Source organism: Camarhynchus parvulus, chromosome 12 (assembly GCF_901933205.1).
Source record: "Camarhynchus parvulus chromosome 12, STF_HiC, whole genome shotgun sequence".
Taxonomy (NCBI): Eukaryota; Metazoa; Chordata; class Aves; order Passeriformes; family Thraupidae; genus Camarhynchus; species Camarhynchus parvulus.
In genome coordinates, this window is record NC_044582.1 from 13,370,763 (window position 1) to 13,395,296 (window position 24,534).

At 44.1% G+C, this 24,534-nt stretch overlaps 1 protein-coding gene across 3 annotated transcripts in view; it reads left to right on the forward strand.

The window, feature by feature from the left end:
- Positions 1 to 24,534, forward strand: part of SYNPR (synaptoporin) — a 97,395-nt gene that overhangs the window by 67,213 nt on the left and 5,648 nt on the right. For all 3 annotated transcript variants that reach the window (XM_030956867.1, XM_030956868.1, XM_030956869.1), the window contains 2 exons: positions 2,545 to 2,669; positions 19,060 to 19,258. In XM_030956867.1, coding sequence (XP_030812727.1) covers positions 2,545 to 2,669; positions 19,060 to 19,258 — 324 coding nt within the window. The remainder of the gene's footprint in view (positions 1 to 2,544; positions 2,670 to 19,059; positions 19,259 to 24,534) is intronic.

Here is a 24,534-nt window from a genome sequence, read left to right on the forward strand (position 1 = left end):
GAGAAGAGTTATGCTGCTGCTTGGCCATGATACCCCAGGGAAATACCATTGACTTACAGCCCTCACTCTGCATTCCCTTGATGTAAATTATAAATATGCTTCCTAAAGATGCTTGGTGTCCTCAGCATGCAGCTGTGGGGACTGGCTGGGCATGGCTGGCAGCTGGGTGATCCCAGCCACAGCAGGGAGCCAGGCTTGAGCTGGCTGAGGCACAGCTGAAGTTTGGTAGAAAAGTCTGCAGCGTGGTCCTTTTTCCCTTCCCACCTGCCCTGTGGGTGCTGCCTGGTGCTTGGAGCAGAGCATGTGCTGGGTAAGGCTGGGAGCTGGGGGTTGTGCCTGGAGGGGTTTGCTGAAAAGCTTCTGGTTGACAGCTGGTTGTGGGGCTAAAGTAAGGGCTGGATGCTCTCAATAGGGGAGAGGAAAAACTGGGAATTCTGGAGGAGATACTTCCAGGAGGAAGGAATACCCTGAATTGTGTTTTTGGGCATGGCTCTGTGCCCTTGGTGAAAAAACATGATGACACCCATTATGGTGATTTCTAATGCATGATTAAAGGAGATGCACTTCAGTTGCACCCCTTTCCTCTGCTTGTCCCCTCGCTGAGAGTGTTAGCTGGGAGGTGATGGCTCTTCCTTTATGGCAGGTCTCACACTGCAGGCTTTCAAGTTCCCTCTTTATTTATCACTGTTAATCTTTGTGCCTATGTACCTGCAAGCCATTTGCATTTGCAACTCTGTTAATTAGGCCAGAAAGCAGGTCAGCATTCTCTCCTGTTCTCCTTAATATATTTGTTTTCAAAAATTGACCGGAGGTGATTAATGCTGATTTTCAGTGCTGTGCTACATGTGAGGGCAGAAACTTCTTGTGTGTACAGAGGAAGTGTCTCATTTAGGATGAAGGAGCACTGTTTAAGTTGCAGTGAAAACATTTATTTTGTAGCATATATTTAACAAGTCAACTCATAGTGAAGTTGAGCTTTCTTCTTTGCAGTGAGCTCAGCAAGAAGAATTGATTCAATCAAAGTTTTTATTAACTTTTCTTGTCATTAGGTACCTAAATACCTTTGCAAATCTATCCTCCATGTATGAAATGCCCTGATCACATTGAAAGTGAGTGGCAGGGTGGAAACTAGCATCATTCTCCTGTTACTCCCTGTGCTCCATCCTGCTCAGCACATCACACTGCACCCAGGAAGGGTCTCCCTGCCCCACTGCTCAGGTGTCACCCCTATAATCTGTCACTCTCTGGGGAAAAGGTGAACATGCAAAGCTGAATTCCAAGGAGGCTGGTGAAACTTGGGGCTTTGTTTATGCTGCAAATTGGGAGAGCTAAGATTAATGGCATGTTTTACAAAGCCTTGTGCAGCAAGAAAAGATCTAGTTTTTCTGTTTATTATATTTTCAGTCTGTTATTTTGCCATTACATCTGCTTGCTGCATTATTTTTCAGTGTCCAAAAACATGGTTTCTTTACCAGATGTGAGCACTCTTTGTTTCCTCTGGGTTCCTGATTTTAGCTTATTTAATTGTGGCTGGGATTGCGCATTTGCTTGCCATTTCCCTGATCTGCCCTTCTGTAGATCTCAAGGTAACTCTGTTAAAACTAATGGGGTACTTCAGGGCTATAGTGCTGCAATCAACAAAATCTAACCTGTCCTTTAATTTAAATTACAGCAGCATAAATAAACTGTACCCACTGCTACTTGGGGTCTTCCAAGGAAGCCTACATTACTGATGTTTGAAGATACTTCTGCCTGCTTCCAATTCCTTTCTTTGAACCCTTGATATAAAAGCTGATGTATCTCTGCCCTGCATACTGCCTCCTTCATTATTATTCTCCTGGAAGATTAACACATGTTATAGGTTTGCATCAGAACAACCCAAGCTCTTTTTTCCTTTCCAGTTTGCCTGACTCCAGCCAAAGTCTGGAATTGCTTTCTGCTTTGCAGCCAGTTTACTTCACCTCTATGTCCACTTTAGATTATGGTAGTAATTTAGGAAAAGTAATTAAAACAAACAATGTGGTTTTTTCCAAGTCATAAATTAACTGGGAGAGGGGCAGGTCAGGTCTGTGTTTTGCCACATAATACAATGGTGGCTGTGTGAACTGTCTGGGTCTGCTGTTGCTACTTCTGGTTGCACCTTTGAAATGCTTCTGCCAGTGTTTTGTTTGGGTTAAGAATTACTCATTATGTTCAGTCAATATCCATCCCTCTCTTCTTGCCCAATCTCACCTGTCAGTGGGGTGATTGAAATAACTGCTTGGGTTGTGAATCCCAAATAGGGTTCAAGACAGGAGGGAAGGGCTGAGATGGCTGGCATGGACAAATGGTGATGGGTCTGTCTGTGTGGCAACGGAGCTTCATGTGTCATGGCTCTGTGCTTTTGGGAAGGGTAAGGAATAATGTATGGCAATGCTTTAAATGCAAGGAGTGATGGATAACCTGACCTGAGGGGGGTGGTGCTGCAGCTAGAGCTACCACATGGATCTGCTTGTGGCGGTCGCTGAAACAAAATGAAATAAAAATGTTGTTTGTTTTTGACAGCTTTTTGCAATCTTTGCATTTGCAACATGCGGCGGGTACTCTGGAGAGCTGCGCCTCAGTGTGGACTGTGCAAACAAGTCCGAGAGTGACCTCAGCATCGACATAGCCTTTGCCTACCCCTTCAGGTGAGTCTGACAGTGACCTCAGCATCGACATAGCCTTTGCCTACCCCTTTGGGTAGCCCCGGCCGCGTGCTCTTCGACTCTTGGGGCTGGGCTGGCCCAGCAGCACGGGGGCTCCTTCACCTGCAGCATGTTTCAGTCAAGGACCAGTCTGGGGCTCCAGAATTTTCCTCTGGTGTGCAGGAGGAATGAGTTTGGCTACTCATTTGGCTATCTGCGTGGTGTGGATGGGTCCATGGAACTGGGAGTGGGCCATTTGGGAATGGGAGCTCAGCGGAGGAGAATTCATGACTGTCAGATTCCAGAGCCCTGTGGAGGTCAGAAAAGCTGGGGGAGCGGGAAATGGGAGGCAAGGAAAAATAGAACAACACAATCATCCCAAGATGAAAAACTGTAGTGTAGCCATTAACTTAAGCTGGAAATGAGAGAGGTTTCCCATCCATTGCAGTAGCAAGGATATGAGATAGCTGCTCCAAGGGAATCATCCCAAGATGAAAAACTGCAGTGTACCCACTAACTTAAGCTGGAAATGAAAGAGGTTTCCCATCCACTGCAGTAGCAAGGATATGAAATAGCTGCTCCAAGGGATGGGGAAGCAAAAAGCGAAAATGAGCTTGAACCATAATTTTTAAATGTTTTTTGAAAATTTTGTTAATTGCCTGGTTGCATCTCTTGGTGTCTGAATGCTTTAAAACCTAGTGATTTAGGAAAACAGTTTTTATAGGGTTTTTTATGGTTTTTAAGTACATCTGAAAACTGTAGTTATACATATATGTATAATAATATATACTTATATATATAATATTCTTGCCATTTAAGATCCTGCTTCAAAAGAGCATCTACAGTCTTTTTTTTAGATATGTCAAGTCCACTGCAAAAACCACTCGGTTTTGTATAAGTGATTTCTTCAAGGAATTGAGATGATTAAGAAAAGAATGCATAATTCAATCTCAAGTCTAGTACACTATGACTCTAAAATCAGTTTTCTTCCTTGGGAAATCACATGCTGTTTTGCTTATGATTGCTATGCACAGACCAGACTTGAAAGCATCTATTTCTTTAACATGTTCTAAGATACAGCAAATTCCAAACAGTGGGAACTGAATTTGATTCCTTGAAATGTTGTTCTTGCTTGCCATACATTTATTACTCTAAAAATTCACATTTCCTGGTATTGCAAATGTTTATTTTTTGGCTTGAATATGTCCACATTTTCTTTCATTTCTGCTTAGTATGCGTAGGAGAGATCCTGAAAATTGAGTTATGTGAGTTTGTAATTTGATTCACTTCCAAATAGGTCATTTCTCCAGCATTCATTACAAATACACCCTGTAGTGAAGTGCTTTTAGTTTGCATGATTATAAAATAGTATTTTATTTTAAAAGTTAATAAAACAGAGAGAAGGAGCCCTGAAGTGTCTCCTGGTGTTCCACCAGGCACATCAACCATTGTTTCTAGAAGGAAGTGGCTGGATCTGCAATTTCCCACAGTTTTGCTTATTAGAAAACTGGAAGTAATTGATGGGCAATGTAACATTCCAGCATGTTGCAGAGATGATGCAGAACAGGGTTTAATTGCAGGAGGGACCCAGCTGAGGCTGTAGCTGGCCCTTGAACTCAGCGTGCACAGATGGGATGTAGGTACAGCGGGGTGGCTGGCAACGTGGTACAAATACACCTGGAATGTGCAGGTGAGAGGGGACATGACACTTAGCTGCTGTTTTAGGAGAAGCATGAATACACTCAGATTTTGTGCAATTTGAGATTTTGTTTGCAAACCTGAGGCATATGCAAGAAGTGTCCAGAGATGTGGAGATGATACGGGGCAGCAGATGTGTGCCTGGAAAATCTGCTACTTTGGAACTTGGTGTCATCTCAGTGTTTTATCTAAATATTCCTGTGACTTTCTCATGTGTTTGCTATTTTTGTTTTTCTCCACAGAATGGAGATGGGGTGCTCTAAAAACAGAAGTGAGATTAGCTGGGAAAGGTAACATCTCAGAGCAGTGAATAAGCTTGGAAAAAGCAGCTCAGAAAAGTTCAGGCTCTCTAATCAAGACTGTGCTCCTCAGGCTGAGGCTCATCTCCCTGCACAGGGCTTGTAGGCATTGTTAGGTAGGATGAATTTCCCACTAGTTGTCTTGCATTCAGGTCCATCTTCCCATGGCATTTTCCTTTCAAATGCCTTCACAGTCCTGATTATTGGCTGTCAGCTGGGGGAGGTGTAGGTGGAAGGAGAGAAGCTGCTGAGCATCTGACACCCCACTGCTGTTGGGGCTGTCAGCAGTGACACTGAAGCAGTCAAAATACCTGAGTGCTGCTTTTTTATGAGCTGCACCTTCCAGCATGACTTGAAACAAAGAGAGTCGTGCTACCAGCTGCTTTCATTTCTCTTGCTGGGATTTTGAGGCTTTATTTTATTCTCCCAAAAAAATGAACTGCTAGACCTTGGCCTATAGATGGCAAGTGTCAGGAGCTTAAAGCTGGTAAACAAAGTGGTAAGGCTGAACAGGACAGCTGGGCAAAGCAGGAGGGCTTGGGTGTTTTGGAAATGAGATTGAGGGAACCTGAAAATATTCTTATTAAAGCAAGATCAGAATGGGGATGGAGTTTTCCAGGCTGAAAGGATGGACATTGCACTTGTGACCTCATGCTTCTGGGGCCAATCACCTGAGCTAAAGAAAAGGGTGCAGGAGGGCAAAACCAGGGCTGGTGTGCTGTGGGGGTGATTTGTGTGGCCCCAGGCCAGTCTTGAATGCACAGAAGCAGCACTGCACTCCACAGCAGGTAGCTCCAGATGCTCCCAAAACAAATGAGCATCTTCACACCTGCTTATTGAGATTTTTCTCAGCCCCAACCTACAAATTGTGAAAGTGTCCAGCGAAAAATAAAGATGAGTCCAAGAGATTAGTACAATTAGATAGGAAGTTTTGAAACATACCTTTAAACTAATATTAATTCTTTCTTGGTTTTATTTAAAGTTATGGCTTTATGGAAGTTATGCTTGGCTCCTGTGTTGTCTTACTGCTGTTGTAACTCTGGTAGCAGGAGATTGTGGAGCGCCAAAAGGAAAACCCAAAGAAACCTTTCTCACAAGGTGGCTGCTTCTCATTTCTGCTGGAATCACTTTCTTAGTTAGTTAGTTAGTTTGAAGGACCTTTGACCTTAATTTACCCTTTGAAAAGGGGGAAGTGAGGAAAAGCATAAAAGTGTGCTAATCACTAGCCACTACCAGAGTGACCTGGTGCAGTGGTGCTTTTGCACTGCTGGGAGACAGGATCCCTGGGAGAAAAGCCCTGCCTGTGCAGGGTGGCTGCGTCAGGAGCATGAGGAGGCTGAGCCATTCCCACCTGAGCTTCTGCTCTGAGCTCCTGCTGCTGGGGTGCAGTAACCACTGAAGAGTCCCCCCAATACTGATGTAATTGACCCCAAATCTGGCTCCATCATCTCTCCTGGAACAGGAGATGAGATGGATGCTTTTCCATCCACAATTACTCTGATTCATTTCAGCTTCGCGCAGCCCACATCCATGACCCTGTAGTCACCCTGCAGTGCAGAAATTAACCTGAAGTCTAAACCCTAATATCCTCCTACAGTGTGTCCTGGAGCTCTGCCACACTCTGCTACAGAGCTTGCCAGACTCTTCCATGCCTAATCTGATATTTATAAAGATGTTTTAAATATTCACCTGAGGTTTTTTTTTTCTCATTTCAGCCTGATTCTAGTTTTATCACAGAACATTTCTTCCTCCCTCATGTTTTAAAGCACAAATCAGTCATTCTGGATACCTGTATATGCATTTTGGAAATTTTACAAGTTCAAATATGGAATCAATTTCTCTGCCCTACAGTAGCAGTTTTTCTCTAGCATTAGGATCTGTGCTTGATACAGAGTCTATTGCAAATTTGGCACACATTAGGATGTTCATTAACTTGACCCTCACCCAGGCAATGATTCTTTGAGGGGGTGGAAAAAAAATTCAGTATCTTGGGATTATTTGTTACTCTCACAGTCCATCACCCTTTCAGATTGGATTTGTCACTTATCCAAGTGCCCTGAAGCAATATGTTTTGTCTGAAATAAGAGTCCTAGTGAAGGTCCTATTTGTTTATCATTTTCTGTGATCCCAGAAATATTTTCATCATGTACTTGGTTTTTCCTTGGGCTTACTTTGATAATAAGTGGTAGAACAGTACACCTACTGGGTACATTCTTGTTACTGATATTCACTATTTTGAGATGCTTTTTCACGAGTCCTCCTAAAAGCAAGTATTTTTGTTTGCTTCACTTACCAAGTCTGTACTGAAGACTTTTTGCTAGTTAATTATTCCTATCACAAACTTGATGTTTTACTTGCAACTGGAAGAGTTGCACTGAAATATTTGGGCTTCTTCAACTACTGATTTAAATGAACCTTTGCACCTCAGAAATGCTCTAAGGATGATGTGCTGGGAGAGGTGCTCTGTGCTGAGGCCATCACCTGCTCTTTGTGGTTATGCCCTGTCCATTCCAGGGAGGAATGCTGGGCCAGAGCCTGGCTCTGGGTGATGCTGGTGGGGTCTGTGGCTTGTGGGAGTCCCATGAGCAGAGCTGTTGTGCTGGTTGGACCTGCAGGGAAATGGGAAGGGAAAAACCATCTCAATACAAGCCCCTAAGTTAAGTCTTGAGGCAGACCCTGGACTAAAACTTCTTTGCCTGTAGCTTTTGGGGATGCTTTAAGCCAAGCCTGCGTACAGAGTCTATCCCCAAGTGAAATGCTGCATGGGAAATAATTTGGAGCATCTCTTGTCTTTTCTTGAGGCATTCATCCTGAAAACTACTTGGAAAATATTGACCTAGAGAGTGACATTGTTAAATTTTAAACACTCTCACCCTAGCCACTTTCTTAGGTGAAGAGGTGCAGAGGTGTTAGGAGCACTGAGCCACAGTTACCAGAAGAACAGAGTAGGATTTCCTGGTGGTGCTAACGTGAGGCCCTGGTGAAAATGTCTTTGCACATCTTTGTACCACAGCAGTGAGCAAAACAAATGTTTTCCATTTTATTCTAAATCACCTATTAGTATCTTTTCAGTGTGCTAGTAAAGCTGTCTCTTCAAGTGGTCCTTCCTTCTGAAGGAAGAGGAAATTATGTTTTATGGGAGCTTTTCATTCACTTTAAGCATCTCATTTGAATAAAGACATTCCCATTGAGCACCCTTGAAAGTGTTCACCTCATCTGCATGCTATGGGCACCCTAGTCTTCCATTTGAAATATGACAGCCAGATCTAAATTGCCTGCTTAGAAGCTACAAATGATAATTAAGGATAAAACATCTAACTTTTTGAGCTTTGCATCTATCTTTCTTTGGAAAAGGCCTCTGCTAATGTTAGCATATTTCTCTGCCAGTTTGTACTGTCCTTCTATTTTTTGTCATCCATTTGTAAATCTTGCTTCAGAATTCAGTGAAAAACATTCTGGCTGAAAGCTTATGAATGTCTGTAATGGCTGGGAGACTGAGAGCTGCTGATAAATAGAAATTCTTTCCACTAAGTAGTTGCCTGCAGTGCTGACTTTCAGGCAGCTGTGGTGGGCTCTGCTCCCAGACTTCTTGGGAGGTTGGACATAGGAAAGAATAAAGTCACAGAGTCAGCTGAACTCCTTAAGGTTTGTGTTTTATTTTGGATGTCTTCACCTTACAGAAAATTCCCCTTCTGTAACCAAAAAACCAAACTGTGGTCTCATAAACCTCCTGTGCATGGACAGGAGCAAAAGCAAGGCAGCAGGAGCTGTGCACTGGCTTCAGGTGTGAGCTGTGCCGACATGCAGATGCCCCAGTTCCCAGGCAGGTCTGGCAGAGCTCCTGGGAAGGTGAGAGGTGCTGGTTAAACTTTGCATGACCCATTCCAGCTTAATGAAGGCAGAAATCTCCACCCTGGAACTTCTTAGAACAAAACTTGGTGCTTCTGAGAAGCAGATTTTGCACAAGCAGGAGTTGCAGGGATGATTGGATGGAGTTCAGAGGACCATGAGCTGTGCCACAGTGGTCCCCTCTGGACCTGCAATAGTGAAAGCTGCATTAGTTCAGTCCCTTTTCTTGCCAAACTGTGACTGCCTCATCTGGCACTGCAGATCCGGGGTTAACAGCTGAATCGATGAGGAAAACTGTTCAGTAATACGTCAGCTAAGCTGGAGATTTTCACCAATATCCCTGTTATATAAACTGGCTGTGCAGGATGGGCACTGAGGGCTCAGTCGTAGCTTTAATTCTTTTCACAACTGTTTCAAACTCTGACCTCAGCAGTGCTTTTTATACCTAATTTTGACCTCTTAATGAATAATTTGCCTAACCAGAACTTCTACTGTTAGTGGAAAGAGGAAATTGTGTGAATGAGGAAGATAATGTTGCATCCTGCTGGGTAAAATTCAGCAAATCCTTCAGGTTACAAATATCTATGATTGTGACACCTTCACAAAGTATCTTCATATTTAATATGACTTAACAATACAAACTGAAGTATTAAGATATATTTTTAACCAGGAAATAGACCTTTTTTCTCAGTTGCGATTTTTACATTCTGGTAAATTTATACGGCTATCCAGAAAACTGCAGCTCAATTTTCCAAAATCTCCCAATGGAAAGCCAGGTAAAAGATTTTATGCCGTTCTGATGTGAATGCAAGAACTTTGTGAGCTATTTAAAGTATGGCCCCAGCACTTCCCTGGCAGTGAAGGCATCAGAGACCTTGGTCAAGTCTCTGTACTGGAGCAAGTCTGGAAGCAGCCTGAACATGGAGCTTGCAAAGCCAGACTGAGCACTGATCAATGAGCTGTTGGTTTAGTTAGAGCTGTTTGGTCTTAGATTGTCTCCTGGGCTGGGGAAAAGGTGATCCAGGTCTGCAGAATAAGTACTTTTCTTTTCAGCTTTGAATGAGCATAGTTTGTAATAGGAAAGAATATTTCACATTTTTATAACTGACTCTAGTGATTAAAGAGTGCATCCCATAGTTCAGAGCCCTGATGTGATTTTTGCTTGCTTGTGCATGGCTACAGACTACTGAAGTAATTGAAAACTGCAAATCAGTGTTCTCCAATTTCCACAAGTCTTCAAGGACCTCACTGACTGTGAAATACTGTCTTTAGAAAAAGAGAAAATGGGAGAAAATTGGCTTTTTTACTTGGGCAGCTGGGGTCTGCAGTAACAGCTGTCCATGAGTACAATGTACAGTGTAATTCCTATTGTCAGTGTTTGATGGAACTACTTCTGGTTTGATTAAAACAGATAAAAATATGGATGACTTCATGACTTTTCTAGTTTTGAGAGCCTCCTCCTGACCCCAGTAATAGTCTTCAAAAGCCACTTTGTAGAAATCTTCAAGACTAGCAAAGAATGGTCATTACTGCCAGTTTGCACTTTTGGAACTGTGGATAAAGGCAAGTGTCCTTTCCTCACAAGTGAGGAACCAGAGATGCTTCGAGTCACCCTTTGTTCCTGCATGAGATCTATCGAAATCTGATAAAATCACATTTACCAGAAACCTGATAAAACCACATCTTCAGCTTCTCTTTGGGGCAGACCCTGTGCATGTGGTCCTCATCACAACTGTGCTGTTGGAGCAAGAGTCCACCCACCACCCCCAGAATTTCATGGCTGGTCTGGATGGCTTCTGGGTCAAACTATTTGTAAATAGCCAAGAAGCTGCAGCCCAAGGGTGGCAAAGCCTCTGCTCATTCAGGGCTGTCAGCAGGGACTCAGTGCTTGAGGAGGTCAGGGGAGGAAGATTTGTAAAACCACAAAGTCTCCAGTTAATTGCAAGGACAGCTGTTAACCAAGGACAAGCTGATGGGTCCAGGCGGTATTTCTGTGATGGGGCAGCAGCTCTGCAGACAAGATGACTTCTCCAGATGTTGAGGTCATCTCAGTGGCTGCTGTCATCAGTGTTCTGCTTCTACTCTGTAGCTTTTAATCCATTAAAACTTGAAGCAAACACATCCTTGAATGCTGAACTGGGGCCATAGAGGAGGTTTGTCTTGGCTCACAGCTCTTCAGACTGGTCAGTTCTTGTCTTGGTGTCCATGTGCAAACTTTGCAAGAACACAGAGCTCATGGGCACACAGCTGGAGGGGGAAGGAAAGTGGTAGGAAATTTCTGGAGATGGTGTCTGCTGCAGATAAGGGAGAACACTTTCTTAAAACTTTGTGAATTGTAGAGCTTTTCTTTTGGCACTTGATAATTGGATTTTTCCTCAATTTGGATGGTCCATACTGGCTGATTTTTCTTCATAGAGTCTATATTTTATGTTAAACACGGTTTTAGTGCCAGAAAAATTCTTCATTAATTCTTTAGGCCAAATTTGTTCTCTAAGTGGAAGTTGATTTTGGATTTGTTGCAGCTTTTTCACCATTTGAATTTTTAATATATATTCATGAGTAGTCTCTGCAGTATTGTGCAGTGATGATGTTTTATCTGTGCCTACCACAAAGGCTTTTCCTAAAAGTCAGAATTTAGGCAACTTCCCTTGCAAATTTATTTTTGCACATTTTCATGCTGTCAGTACAGAAGCAACCAAAGTAGCCACCCTTTGGCTTTGCTTTGTTTGGTATTTGATCCCTGTATGGCACATGGTGACCCAGCTGGGGGACAATCAAACACGTGCCCTTCCCCTTCTCCCTTCTCCAAAATGTTCATTTGCTGTGCAGGGGCCCTGAAGATTTCCCCAGGACAGTAGGGGATGGGATGCATGGGATGTCTTTGTTCTCCTCTCACACCTGGATTCTACATTAATTTATTTGCCAGGAGATAAATGCAATGTTTTTCATTCAGTAGAATCTGGAGAGGATGTGCATCCAAGCCCATGCAGCACAGCCCCACTCAGTGCTGTCCTCTGTGGTTTCACACCTCCCGGGCTATTCAGGGTGTGAAGGTGCTGGAAGTTTGGCTGCAGGTCCATCAGCAGACCCAAAAGTCTGCTCAGCCTGTGCTGCAGCCCACCAGCTCCCTGAGGAAAGGATTTGTCATATCCTTCCAAAGGTACATACTGTGACTGTGAGTTTCATTGGAGTCATCCCATAAAACTCTCCAGAGAACTTAATTTGATTGCTTTAGGTACATTAGGACAATATACTTGAAAAAATATTGTAGTTAAATACAAAGTAATATTGAAATACAGCACAAAAGAGTAAATGTTGCTGCATCTTCTGTAATTGCTCTTGTATTTATTCACTTGGTCTGGAGGGTGAAATTGCTGCTTTCAGGGTGAACACTGCTTGTCACCGGGTGAAGCATTTGTGCTTTCAGGTGGGTCTGGCTGAACACCAGGTGATGCCCAAGAATTTGGAATACTTTTCCATAGAGTTCATAGCCTATTGGATGGTGGAAGGGAATGTGAACTGGAGGTGATGTGAGCAGCTGCAGGATGTGTTGGGGTGCAGGGAAGGCAGATCAGCGGTCCCACACTGCTCCATGCAGAAACACTGCCCAGGGATTTGATACATCCACTTCTCAGGAATGGTCTTATTATATTCAATGGCTTTTCTTTTATGATTTCTACTCCTCGTGTTTCATCTGTAGATGTTTAGATTTCTGTAGATCTTTCTCCAAAAGGGAGCTTTTGTTTGGCTTCTTAGTTTGGAAGCTGTTTCCTGTGTCTGTCCAGAGGAGAGGGCAGCAGGAGGGACATGAGAGCCATGGGTTCAGCTAGGACATCATGATGGGACCAAATAGCACTGGATAGTTATTTATGTGATGATGTAAATGTATGCCAGGGGCATCTCCAGGTCCTATAATTTGCCTTGTTCCATGAACATGATGGTCTTTTTTAAAGATAATTAAGGGTTACCTTCCTTCAGAGATAGTAGCAAAGTTTCCCAGAGGCTAGAAAGCACTTTGTCCCAAGAAAATAACTCAGTGAAGGGAAATCAGAGTATATTGCCACCAGTCTGTACCACAAGGAATGCAAGTGCCCAATCTGGGAAGGTATCTGGGCTGTACAGACTGGTGGAGCGTGTCTTTGAGCACTGTGCTCTGCTTGCACAGCATGTGTTCCTGAGAAGAGCTGTGAAATTATCTTGGGAGATAAATCTGGGTCTTGGATAAAGGCTTGGAAGTGGGGTTGGGATCACCCACTCAGCTTAGCAAGCACTCCCAGCAGCATGTGTTCTATAATGAGCCTTTTTGTTGGCTTTTTGGTGCTACGATGGAGTAGTAGGGTTTGCACTCCTGCTACTCCTGCACAGACTGGGGAGGCTCCTTCCCAGGACTGGCACCACTCCAGATGTTCCTTCCCCCAGGAATGTTGTGCAGGCTGTTTCCAAAGAGCTTTGTGCACACAGTCACTGGGAGTGGGTCCTGCAGGGGATCTCAAGCTGGGGTATGGCACTGCTGCCTTCTGCCCACCACCAGTGCTGTCCCTGTTCCAGTGCCCTCAGAACTCACCCTCAAAGGGGTTGTGTGGCTTCTCTTCCTGGGGGCCTGAGCACCTCAGAGGGTCCCAGACTCACTGTCCTAGCAGGAGAAATTAAATGTGGGGTAGAGGGACCCATGAGGTGCCCATCTCTGGGTAGGGGTTGTAGTGAACCTGCTCTGAGCTGCCTGCACTGGGGGAATTGCCCCTGTCCCAGGGCAGCACACAGTGTGGTGTGCTGGGACAGCAGCTGTGCCTCAAGTTTGTCCTGATAAACCAGAACTGTAGGGAAATAGTGCTGGCCAAACATCTGCAGCACAGCTCTGTGCTAGAGAGGGCTGGCAACCTGGCAAGCTAGGAAATTGAAAGTATTAGGAGGGAAATATTTTTTATTATTTTGACTGGACATAAACCAGGAAAGAGGGTTGGTTGCTACAGCTTTCCTGGTGTAGCTTCCCAGCAGCAACTTCTGGGTTTTTTTTTTTGATCCTGCTGCTCTGGACATGGATTTGGATGGGTATAAGCCACTAAAATCAGCTGTGACAAAGGGGAGATCTTTAGGATGTTCAAATGTCCAGGATAGGAGCTAGGAATAAATGTTTGCAAGATGATACATGTATTTGTGTGAAATGACTGGTGGTGTTGAATAATTCTAGAGTGATGTGGGCTTTGGAATTCATTTTTTGGTAATAAATGGAGAGGATTTATTGAGCAGACAGAAGTTCAAAGTGAAATATTTTCAAATACTCTTTGATCAGCCAACTCTATTCCTTCTTCTTCCAGAAAAGAAAGAAACAAAAGACAAGGCTTGGATTGCTGAGTCAGATGGCGAATTTTAATTTTGCTTTCTGTCTCCAGATAAAATGAACAGATTTTTTTAGGGGCAGGTATGTGGTGGAAACGAATGTGCTGCTGCTGTGTAGGGGAGGAGGGTACTGAGGGCACCTTTGGGTGCTGAGGAGTCTGGAAGGGTGTTGTTTTTTGGGGCAGCTGGTAGAATGAGGTATGGAAAACTGCTGGGGTAGTTAGGAAGGATGGATGGATAAACATCTCAGTTTTGAAAGGCTGTGGTATGTGCAGGCAGCACTGAGATGTGTGTCATGGCAGATGGGCAATGTAAAGGTAAGGATGGGAATACTTGAGTAAGGTAATTTCTTCATGAGGAAAAGAGCTGTTGGAGAGCAGCTTGAGGTGAGAAACAGTCTTATCATTGTTGGCAAAAGGGTAAAAACCTCTGATTTTGCCAGAATAGCACAAGGTGCAAAGGAGCCAGGGAGCAGTCACCTCCGTGGTAGCTGCTGTCCTGCTGAGCGGCAAACCCCATCTCATTCCCACAGTTGTCCAGGGCTTGAATAACATCTCAGCTATTTGACTTTGAAGGGCTGGAGAGAACTTCAGCATTAATGGCTTCAAGGTGTTCAATTGTTCAAGGTGTTCAAATAGGCTCTCTGCCTGAGACTAACTTCAGCAGCTCCTGGGTGCAAAGGTTCAGATCCTATGGGAATTGCTGGGTCATGGTTTTGATGCTGCAGGGTCCCCCCCCTCAGGAGTTTGTCCTTGCAGAGCAGATCTGGGAGGAGGAGGAGGATGAGAATGCAGAGCTCACTCCATCCATCCTCCTGAAGCCTGGAAGGAAGTCTGTTCCCTGCTGGGTGAGCAGCTTTGCAGATAGCCAGGATTTAATGCCAAACATTCTGGAATGCCCAGCACTGGGGAAAGTGTTCTTTGCAGTGAGAAGAGTAGGCTGGGAAGAGTGTTGGAAGAGTCAGTGGACCCCAGTTACCTTAAAGAAAAGACTTTTCATTTGCAGACAGATTTCTGCTTTAACCTAACTATTAGAGATGACTTTTCTAAATGTAGGTAATATCTCTAGAGAAGTTTTACAGGAATGGTGAGCTCTGTTGTGTGAAGAAAGGCTTCCATCTATTTGTATTCTTCCACTAAGCCTACAAAAAAATCCATATTTGGTGCCTCAAAAAGGTACATCTGCCCAGGGACTGGCTGGCTGGAGCACTGGTGTCAAAGCACGCCAGCACAGTCCTCTGAAATGAGGGAACTCCAGTGTTTCCAGGGCTAACTAAAAGAAATGCCTTTACTCTGTACCCCAGAGAAAGGAAGATGTAAACCCTTGTCACGTTTTTGTGCCTCAGCAGAGCAGTTTGACTTGCGGAGGGGCTCTGTGCATGTCAGCATTTCGCTACTGTATTTTGAAATTTCATTTTCCCCTCATTTTGGAGATTATCAGCCAAGATAAACATTTCCCAAGAAACCCCTCCACAAGCACTACTGCAATAACTCATTTCTAGTGATTTATTTCTCTCAGGGATTTGCAGACAATAAAGACAATTGACAGTTAGAGTTCCAGAAAGAAGTTGGGGGGAAATACAGCCCAATGAAAAGATAATGGATCTCTGGGTTCTTGCAAGCACGTGTGTGGGTGTTGCAGATTTTATTCCAGCATGTTGTAGACAAGTTGGAGGGTGGATTACAAGATGCTATTTTCAGAAAATAGGACAACCTGCCAAAAGAGAGCTTTTTTTTTTTTTTGCCTGTTTTTCACTAGATTGTGCTAAAGGAATGGAGAAACACTAACCCTCATTGAGAATTTTTGGAGGCAGAACTTTATCTGCTATTTATTAATCCACACACTAATCAGAGCCCATGAGAGGAAATCTATGCTGGTTCATCAATAACATTTGAGCACATTCTTGTGTTAATTGTGTGTTCTCTTGGCTTCAAGTCTAATCCCCGTGTGCATTGTTGAAGGGGGTGAATCAGACAATATTAGATCACTCACCCTTCTGCTGGTGGAGTGAGACAGGTCTTGGGGAAGTTGGCTCTGATAATTTTCATGCTCAAGGCTCATCAGGGGAATTAAGCTGCTCAAAAAAAACCAGAGGGCCATGATTAAAAGAAAGCTGTGGCTTCAATATTGTACTGAGGAAGCTCAGGAAGAAAAGGGAACTTCATGTTCACATGGAGAGAGCACAACTTTTGCTCCCCCACGTACATGTACCAGCTGTAGCTTTGTTCAATGTGTCTGGCTTCATGTATTCTTTTCAGAGCAGGGGTAATTAGCATCTGAAAATGTAACTGCACTTCGCTGCTGTGGAACAATGTAAAAATCCCCTTTTTCACTGTAAAACATTCCTGCCCTCCTTTGATCTTGTCAAGCTAGACAATACAGCTGTCTTGTCATCATATTTCCCACGGCAATGGAAAGTTTGCCAAGTGGTGGAAGAAGCCTCAGAAGCCCTTAATTACTGTGACTTCATCAGGGAAACTTGACTGCCTTTGGTGGACTTCAGGCTGAAGTGAATCTGGGGGAATTTGGGCCTGGATGGCTTGGCCATGGCAGTTGCTGTTAACAAAAGGATGGTGCTGGTAACAATGGGCAGCGGGGATGACCTTAGTGCAGCTCTGCTGAGTGTTGGGATGCAAGGTCACATTCCAAAGTCAGGAGCTTTATTTCTGAATTAATAGCAATACTCAGTGCAGTACAAGACAAAAAAAAAAAACCAAAAAAAAAAGCCTAGAAAAAACCCCTGGAGGAACTTACAGGGAGAAAGTTTTCCCTAATTAAGTAAATTCATTACTGTTGTGTTCCTTATTTGCATTGCCCATCAATCAGTGAAAATCGTTCCTGTTAATGCAGCCTAACAAATGTTAACAAAGTGCAAAGGGTGTGATTGCAAAGGGTCACTCTTGGGGCTCCTGATTTTGTTTAGCAAATAGAGAGTCAAAGGTGGAATGGAGGCGTGGTGCTGGAAATTGGAAAAGCCTCAGAAGGAGGACACTGGCCAAGGGTGACTTGAAGGAAAAGGTGGGGTGTAAAGAAAAGAGAAGATGAAAGAAGAAGAAGTCAGAGGAAGTAAGAGACAGAACAGGTAGAATTGTATCAAAAGTGAGAGGTGGAGGCAATTAATGTTTTGTGAGTCATCACCAAGCCATCCTGCCCCCAGAAAGGCTGACTCAGCAACATCACTGGGGAAAAATCAGAGCTTTCTCTTGGAGATGCCATTCCAGATCAAAAAGGCTTTGATTAGTGAAACTGGATTTTCTGTCAGTGATCCTCCCCTGCCTTAAACTTTTCAGATGTATCATGTACAGTCAGCATCCACCCTAAGCACCGCAGGGCTTGGCTCCCTCACTTCTCTTTCCTGTCACAGCTTCTCTTCCCAGGTCTGAATCATGGTCTATTTTGGGGGCCTTTGCACAACAGAGATTTCGGCTGTTTTGACAGAGGTGAGGTGGCCACAAGAGGCACCAATTACTGCACATCCTCTTAGAGACCAAGGAAATCTAAAAGGAAAAGCAAGTGAATAAAAATAACTTGATGGAGGAAGGTTTCTGTGATCTCGTATCCCTGACAGGTGCCTGGCCACAAAAGCACTGCTGGGAAGGTACAAATGGGGTGTTAATATATGAACATTTTTTTCTGGCTTATGATTCAGAACTAAGGTGCAGTCAGGAAAACAGAGACTAGAAAATGAAAATGGTCCCAGTTGCTTTACCATGTTTTGTAAAGGCTGGTGGTTGTTGATGATGAGACTGGGCTGTGTTGACAGTGGACAGTCAGAGGGGCAGGGGTGGTTGATAGAAATATTCCCTAAGTTATTTCCTCTTTGGTATGCACAGGACTTTGAGCTGCTACTTTCAGCACCACATGTTGTCCAGTCTGTGTTTCAGGGCTCCTGGGGAGGGGAAGAAAGCCCTGCTATAAAGCCAGTGAAGTCAGGATCATTGGCATTAGGATCTCTCTCATGTGTTCAGATTTCATCAGGCTTTGCTGGCTTTACACTGGAAAGGAGATTCAGCCACTACTCATCTCTGCAATCTGGGCAGACTTGGTTTTTGTTTTCATCCCACCACTACTACAATGACAGGGAATAAAACCTCTGAGGCAAATAACTGGTGTTATTCATCAACCACTGAAGAAAAGGTTCTGCCTACATGTTTGGGTACATTTAATCAGGACCAGCAAAAGCAAAAAGTCATCCAATCCTCCAATGACCATTAATCCATCTTGTGATTTCTGCTGCGGGTACTTTGTTTCCATCTGGGGAATTAACTTTTTATTTAGCCAAATATAGTTATGGCTGCTGCAACCATTGGCTTGCTGTTGCACACATTAATTGCCCTCGAGCAGAGGAATGTCTCCCAGAAGGCCTAATCCTTTCTCAGCACCAGATCATCAGGTCTTTAATTGCTGCTGGCTTCGTCCCCTTCACTCAGCCTGTGCAGGGCAGAACAACGTGATCCCTCATTGGGCTCCACGTCCCCAGTGTGAATCTGAGCCATGCAACAGGACCTGCCAAAAGACCCCTCCATGGATTCTCTTTCTTTTTCTGAATTAGAAATTAAAGTTATTGCAGAAGAATGTCTGTCACAGGAGCTTCCAGACAGAACTATAAATCTATTAGCTCAGTCACTGATAAACAGTCATGAGTATAAAGTTAGGGCTTAGGTTGCTCAAACCAGGGCATGCAGACTTTTTCTTTGATCAAAGTTGTGTATTTCTCCTGCCGCTTGATTTTAAAAGCCTTTAATGTAGAAGCACTGTGTGGCTTGCAGCCCTATGGGCTAACAGCCACAGGTAGCTCTGCACCAGACAATTTGACGCAAGGAATTTCTGAACATCCAAACACAGGTATCCCATGGGCTTAGTACTGAGGATGAGACTGTTTTCTGCTGCCTGGCCTGTAAGAATCTGAGAATCAAATTGTTTCTCATGTTATCCTTTTTCAGTTGTTGCCATGGCAAAACCCCAGAGAGGACGGGGAAGGTTGTACCAAACCACTGGAACATAAACTTTTCTCTGGGATTGCTCAAAAGATGTATTCATGTGCTCAGTCTCACCTTGGCACTCGCAGGGCTCGGCCCACAGCTGCCCGTTATTCCCAGGGATCAATGTGCGTCAGGAACGAGACAGAGCAAATGTATTCACCTTTAATCAGATAACAGTTCCCATTTTCTGTGCTTCACCTGCTGCTCTATGGGATGGATGTTTTCCAGGTTGCATCAAGTGAATTTTGAGGCTCCCACTTGTGAAGGCAAGCGCCGGGAAACGCTCGCCTTGATTGGGGACTTCTCCTCCTCGGCGGAGTTCTTCGTCACCATCGCGGTCTTCGCCTTCCTCTACTCGCTGGCTGCCACTGTGGTTTACATCTTCTTCCAGAACAAGTACCGTGAGAACAACAGAGGGCCTTTAATTGTAAGTGTTTGCAGCCTTTTCAGTGTTTTCAGGTGTAGTCTTCACCTCTTGCTTTCTTGGTTGTTGAGGTTTTGGCATGGTCTGGGAGATTCAGGTGTCCTGCCCAAAGCATCTCTGCATTCACCTGCTTTTTTGTCTTAATGGTGATGTAATGTTTTAACATCAAAGGTAATGCAGGCTCTGTGCAGGAAGAGTTTAGTCCTGTATGTACTTGTGAAATTCTGTGCTTCTCTCCCAATTCCCACAGTGGTGATGATCACACAAATAACGAACATGTAGCTGAGTAATCGCAGGATTGGGATCTCAGCCCTGTGATAGTAGAACTTCATTGGTAGGGAAGAAAGGAAAGAGAAGATCATCACAGATTGGCTCTGTTGGACAGGGTGGAAGCTTCCAGCAGCTTCTCACAGAAGCCACTCCTGTGGTCCTCTCCTGCTACCAAAAACCAGGCTGTGCCAAACCAACACACTGGGACCTTTCCTATCCTAGAAAATGTTGTGGAAATGTAAGGAAATCCTCACAGAGGAGACAAAGAACAGGCAAAATAAAGGGGTCCCTGCAGAAGAAGTAAATAAATAGTGTCTTGCTTCTTCTTGGTATCTAGTGAGATCTCATTTCAAACTGTCTCATCAAAGGATTTGTTACAGAATTCTTCCATCTTAATTTTCTTGCGGAAAATAATTCTTACTTTTGACCAACCACATTATCCTCTGTAGTAACGGAAAAAGGAAAGAGAAACAATGGTATTAATATGTCACATCATGATGTGGCCACTTGCCTTTGTCCAGGACTTTCCTGAAACAGCTGCTGCAGTTGTGTCTGTCACAGGATGCATGGCACAATTTGCTACAGCATCAACATCACATTGGCTTAATTTGTTCTGTGTAATGGATTGTAATTGAATCTACACATTAAATGTAACCAGTGTCTGTCACCAAAGCCTCTGTTTGCAATTTCACAGTATTTAAACCAAGGCTATATGACCTTATTTTTTCAGAATATAAAGATCCTTTTGAGTTTGTTGTACAGCAAAAGCAGCTCCTGCTGGTGAGTGGTTCTGGGAGTGGCTGAGGGTTGTGGTCAGGTTATGCCTGACAGGAGGAGAGTCCCATCTTCCCCAGCCAAATGCTCTGCAAATCCTGTGCACTGCAAGCTCCATTTTATTTGGCATTTTTAGAAAAAAAAGAACCTTTTTTGCCTGGAGCACATCCTTGCTGGCGTCCCTGGACATTGTCCAGTGCAATGATTGCAGCACCACAGCCTGGCTGAGGACAGGTGGGGGTCCCTCTGTGCAGTGGAGTTGTAGGGAAAATGCAGAGCCCAGCCAGAGAAAAGGCTGGCAGCTGTAGCCTGGAGGAATTCAGTGGTCAAGGAAAAAGAAAACTTGGAGTGAAAAGCAGCTTCTCAGGGCTGCAGTGCTCACCTAAGGGATGTCACATGCTCTGTGAAGGAGTCAGGCAATGTATCCTCCAGCTCCAGGCAGATGCTGCTCCGAGCTGATGTATATCAGATCAGATGTGTGAGTATGTCTCATCCCTGAGATTGTTCCTTCCAAAGAAAAGTGCTGCAGAAATCTGTGGTGCAGCACACATTGGTGCAGGAGGCAGAGCAGCCCTCGTTCTGTTTCTCACCAGGCAGGATCAGTGCATCAGGCACCTTGTCCAGAATACCAGTTTTTCTCTCTTTGTGAAGAGTTTCAAGGTGATAGTTTGATCAATCCTGCAGTGCCTGATCACAATTTCATGGTTAAAACCATTCCTGTTTTAAGCCTTGTACTTCCTCTTGGCTTCATATTTTCTCAGTCTGGGATGACATCTGCCTTTAAACAGCACTCTTGCAGAGCTGCCTTTTTCTCCCGACAAATTTTCAGGATTTGAAAAATGAGTATGACAGGAGAAGTCAAGAGAGGAAAAAACCCCTTTCACTTGAAATTTTATAATATTTTTCAAAAGGCCCCTGCACAGACAGTCGCCATCAATGCATTACCAAATTGCAGAAGCCTGACTGGGTGCAGAAGATATGATTATAAGGAATTTAATGACCATTAAGTCACAAGAAACTTGCAGGGAAAATTTCAGTCACAAATGTTTCAAGTTTACTTTGTTTATACAGATACGGGGAAATTAACTGCATGTGCTGAGATCTCAGCAAAGCATCACTTTAACTGTGGAAAAATATTTTAGCATTCAGTGTGGAGTGAGGCATGATAGCAAGGAAATATTTCCAGTGGGAGAAGCAGATAACTGCTCTCTCTCTGTTTGGATGGGAGGGGTGTGTTTATTCACTATGCAGTAAACCATTTCTGTTGCTAATGTTGCCTGTCAGGTTTTGGGGATAAAAGTCTTCCTTTTGGTCATACAGGGCCCTGGTTTTGTTTCTCATTCTTTCCCACAGGGAATGATGTGTCCTTGCACTCTGCAGCCTCTGCTTCCCTTGCTGGCTCCCTGAGGGATCCTCTGAGGGGTTCATACAGATAGATGAACCTAAGGGAGGACCTTGGATTCCCAGTTTCTGAAGGAACAGGAGAGGTTACCAGGGATTCATTTCCTCACAGAAACATGCTGTGTGTTTCTGAGCTCTGCAAACCACAGCTGTGATTTTCATTCCACTGTGAACTCCCACATGGTGCATGTGTGCAGTGAGGAGCTGGGGTCTCACCTTGGTGGGTACAATGAGGGCAAGGCTGCTTCTCAAGTGACTGATTACTGCTCAAGAGACAGAAACTTTTAAAAGAAATTAATTGGAGGTGGTGACTTAAAGAATGCCATGTACAAAACGCCACCAGTTTTCAGTACATCCCCATCTCTCAGACCAACCAGCCTAAGCTGGTTCCCACTTGTGTGACACCACATACCTGGGGAGGCACTGCTGGTTTGTGGTGAGAGCAGAGATGAGCTGCACCCTGGGGCTGCCAGCCCAGCCCCTGTGTTGATGCTCTGCTTCAGGTCTGTGCATTTGGAGCTTCTCGCAAGCAAAGAGTAACCAACCCAGCTGTGCTGAAATTGTAGGGGATCAGGCATAGGATGCTTCCATATGTCTCTCAGAAAAGAAAGAATAGTCACAGTCAATGTGTATCAGTCCCCATCACTCAGGTTTCTTACTTTTCCTATGGTTTCTTTACCCCATATGTGTTCCATTTAAAATCCACATGCTGACAACCCTGTGTGCCTTCAGGTTTGTCTCTGGGAAGTTATAGCTTGGCCATGAGGAACCACATGCATTCATGTATAAATGTAAATCAATTAATATTCCAGTCAATTAATATAAAAGCATAAAATTATTCAACCAAGAAAGGTGACTGACATAGCCCTGAAAAGAGATATTTCATTTTTATGGTGATTACTTGCTAATCTCATTCTTATGGTGCATAAAGATGCTTATATCTTAAGAAGATGAGATCTTTCCTTTGCATCTGGAGTCCCATGAATAATCACATTATGCAGAAAGGCATTTGGTTCCTTACATATGTTGCAGATAGAGTGAGTTAAGTACACCCAGGTCTGCTCTTTGGACACCTCTTTGGTTAAACATGTTGTGCTTCCTCACCAGTGTCCAGTTGTCTAAAAAATAGACAGGAAAGGAATAAAGAGCCATCTATAAAAACAAAGACTGAATCCTTTACAGTTGAAAAATAAAATTAGGAAGAACCTGAGTATTTCTTTGCATTTCAAAGAGCTGTTTCAGGCCTGCTCTTGTCATCTCCTTTTAAAGCACGAGCCAGGGTGACCTTGCTGTACATGCTGGTGCCTCCCAAAAGGCTCTGCACTTCCCTGTGAAGCAAGCTTGCAAGGCCTTACGCTATTGCAAGAAGCATGTAATTCTTTCAAAGCTTCATTCGGCAGAAAATCTGGGGTGGGACCTGGTTCAAACCAAAAAAGAGCTAAAATGCCACCGTGGGAAGGCGTTTGCTGCCTGCGGCAATCTGCTGCTGGCCGCTTGCCCGGCCGGGACCAGGGCTCTGCCTCTTGCTGGGGTGCTTCTTCAATTTCAGGGTGGTTGTGACTGTGAAAGCAAATCCTCTGAGTGGTTTGCCTCTGCTGGGTAAAGAAATCTCCCTCTGTTGCTGCGTGGCTGGCCATGAAGCCTGTTGGCAGTGCTAGACAGGCTCTGACTAGGGAGGGTTCGTGGACCTCAGCGTTTGAGGAGCTGCTCCCTTGGAGGCTGTGAATGTGTGACAGGGTTTTCACAAATGGAAGGTTTTGTAGCATGAGCCCTGCATGGAAGTCAGTTACAAGGCAGCAGCTGCAGCTCTGTGAGGCAGGAGGGATGCCAGGAGGGCTCTGGCCAGGCCGGAGCTGAGGCTTTGCCTGTTTCCAGCCATGACAGCCCAAGCCCATGCTGGCAGACTTGGCTGGGAGGGAGAGCAGGGCACAGAGTGCACGCAGGGACATGTGTGTCACAGCCTTCAGGGGCTGACAAAGCCACTGACCAGCTTGGAGCAGATGAAACATGTCCCCTTTCTGAGTGAGACTCTTGGCTGGGTGAGGTAGTGCCAGGCACTGGGCAATCCAAAACTGTGCTCAGGAGACTTAAGTGACTGTAAGTGACTGCCCCTTTCAAAGAGGGGCATTTTGCAAAGTGAGTAGCTTGATAGCAAGGAGGAATATTTCAATTGTTATAAAAAGAAAAGGCATTCACAGTTCTATTCTAAAATGTGTAATATATAAAATTGTTCCAAGTAGGCATTTTTGGCAAACTCAGTAATAACAAGTTTCAACTTGAAAAAGGCAGCAAGATTTTTTTTTTCTTTTTGCACATACTTCAGGATCTTAAAAAGTCCCTCCTTGTGTATTCGGAGTATTTTAAATTTCAGTTTTTGCCTTTCTTTACATGTTCGTGTTTTCCTTCTTTCCCAAAGGCATCTGTAGGCAGAGAAAGTATCTCAGCTGAGATCTGAGAGAGAAACTTGGTAATTAGGAGTGTAGTGTATCATACAACAATACACACTCAAGAGATCTGGACATCATTTTAAGAGAGCAACTACAGAAAAAATATTTTGTTCTAAAGGAAAAAAAGACTCACCCATGGTATAGGGATATTAAACATTGAAATGCAAGATTTGTTTTAGTATGTTTTAGTATGCAGGCACTCTGGCCTTAATTACCAAGGAGAAATTCCCCAGATAGACATTAAGCCACAGAACAGCTTAGCTTGAAATTCACTTTTATTTTCAGCATGTCATTATCTTGTAACTCTGTTCCACCCAGAGCTGTGAAAATGTTCAGCCAGGAATGCAAACCCACTTGAAAACAAGAGAGGTTCAGGTTCCAGCCAAA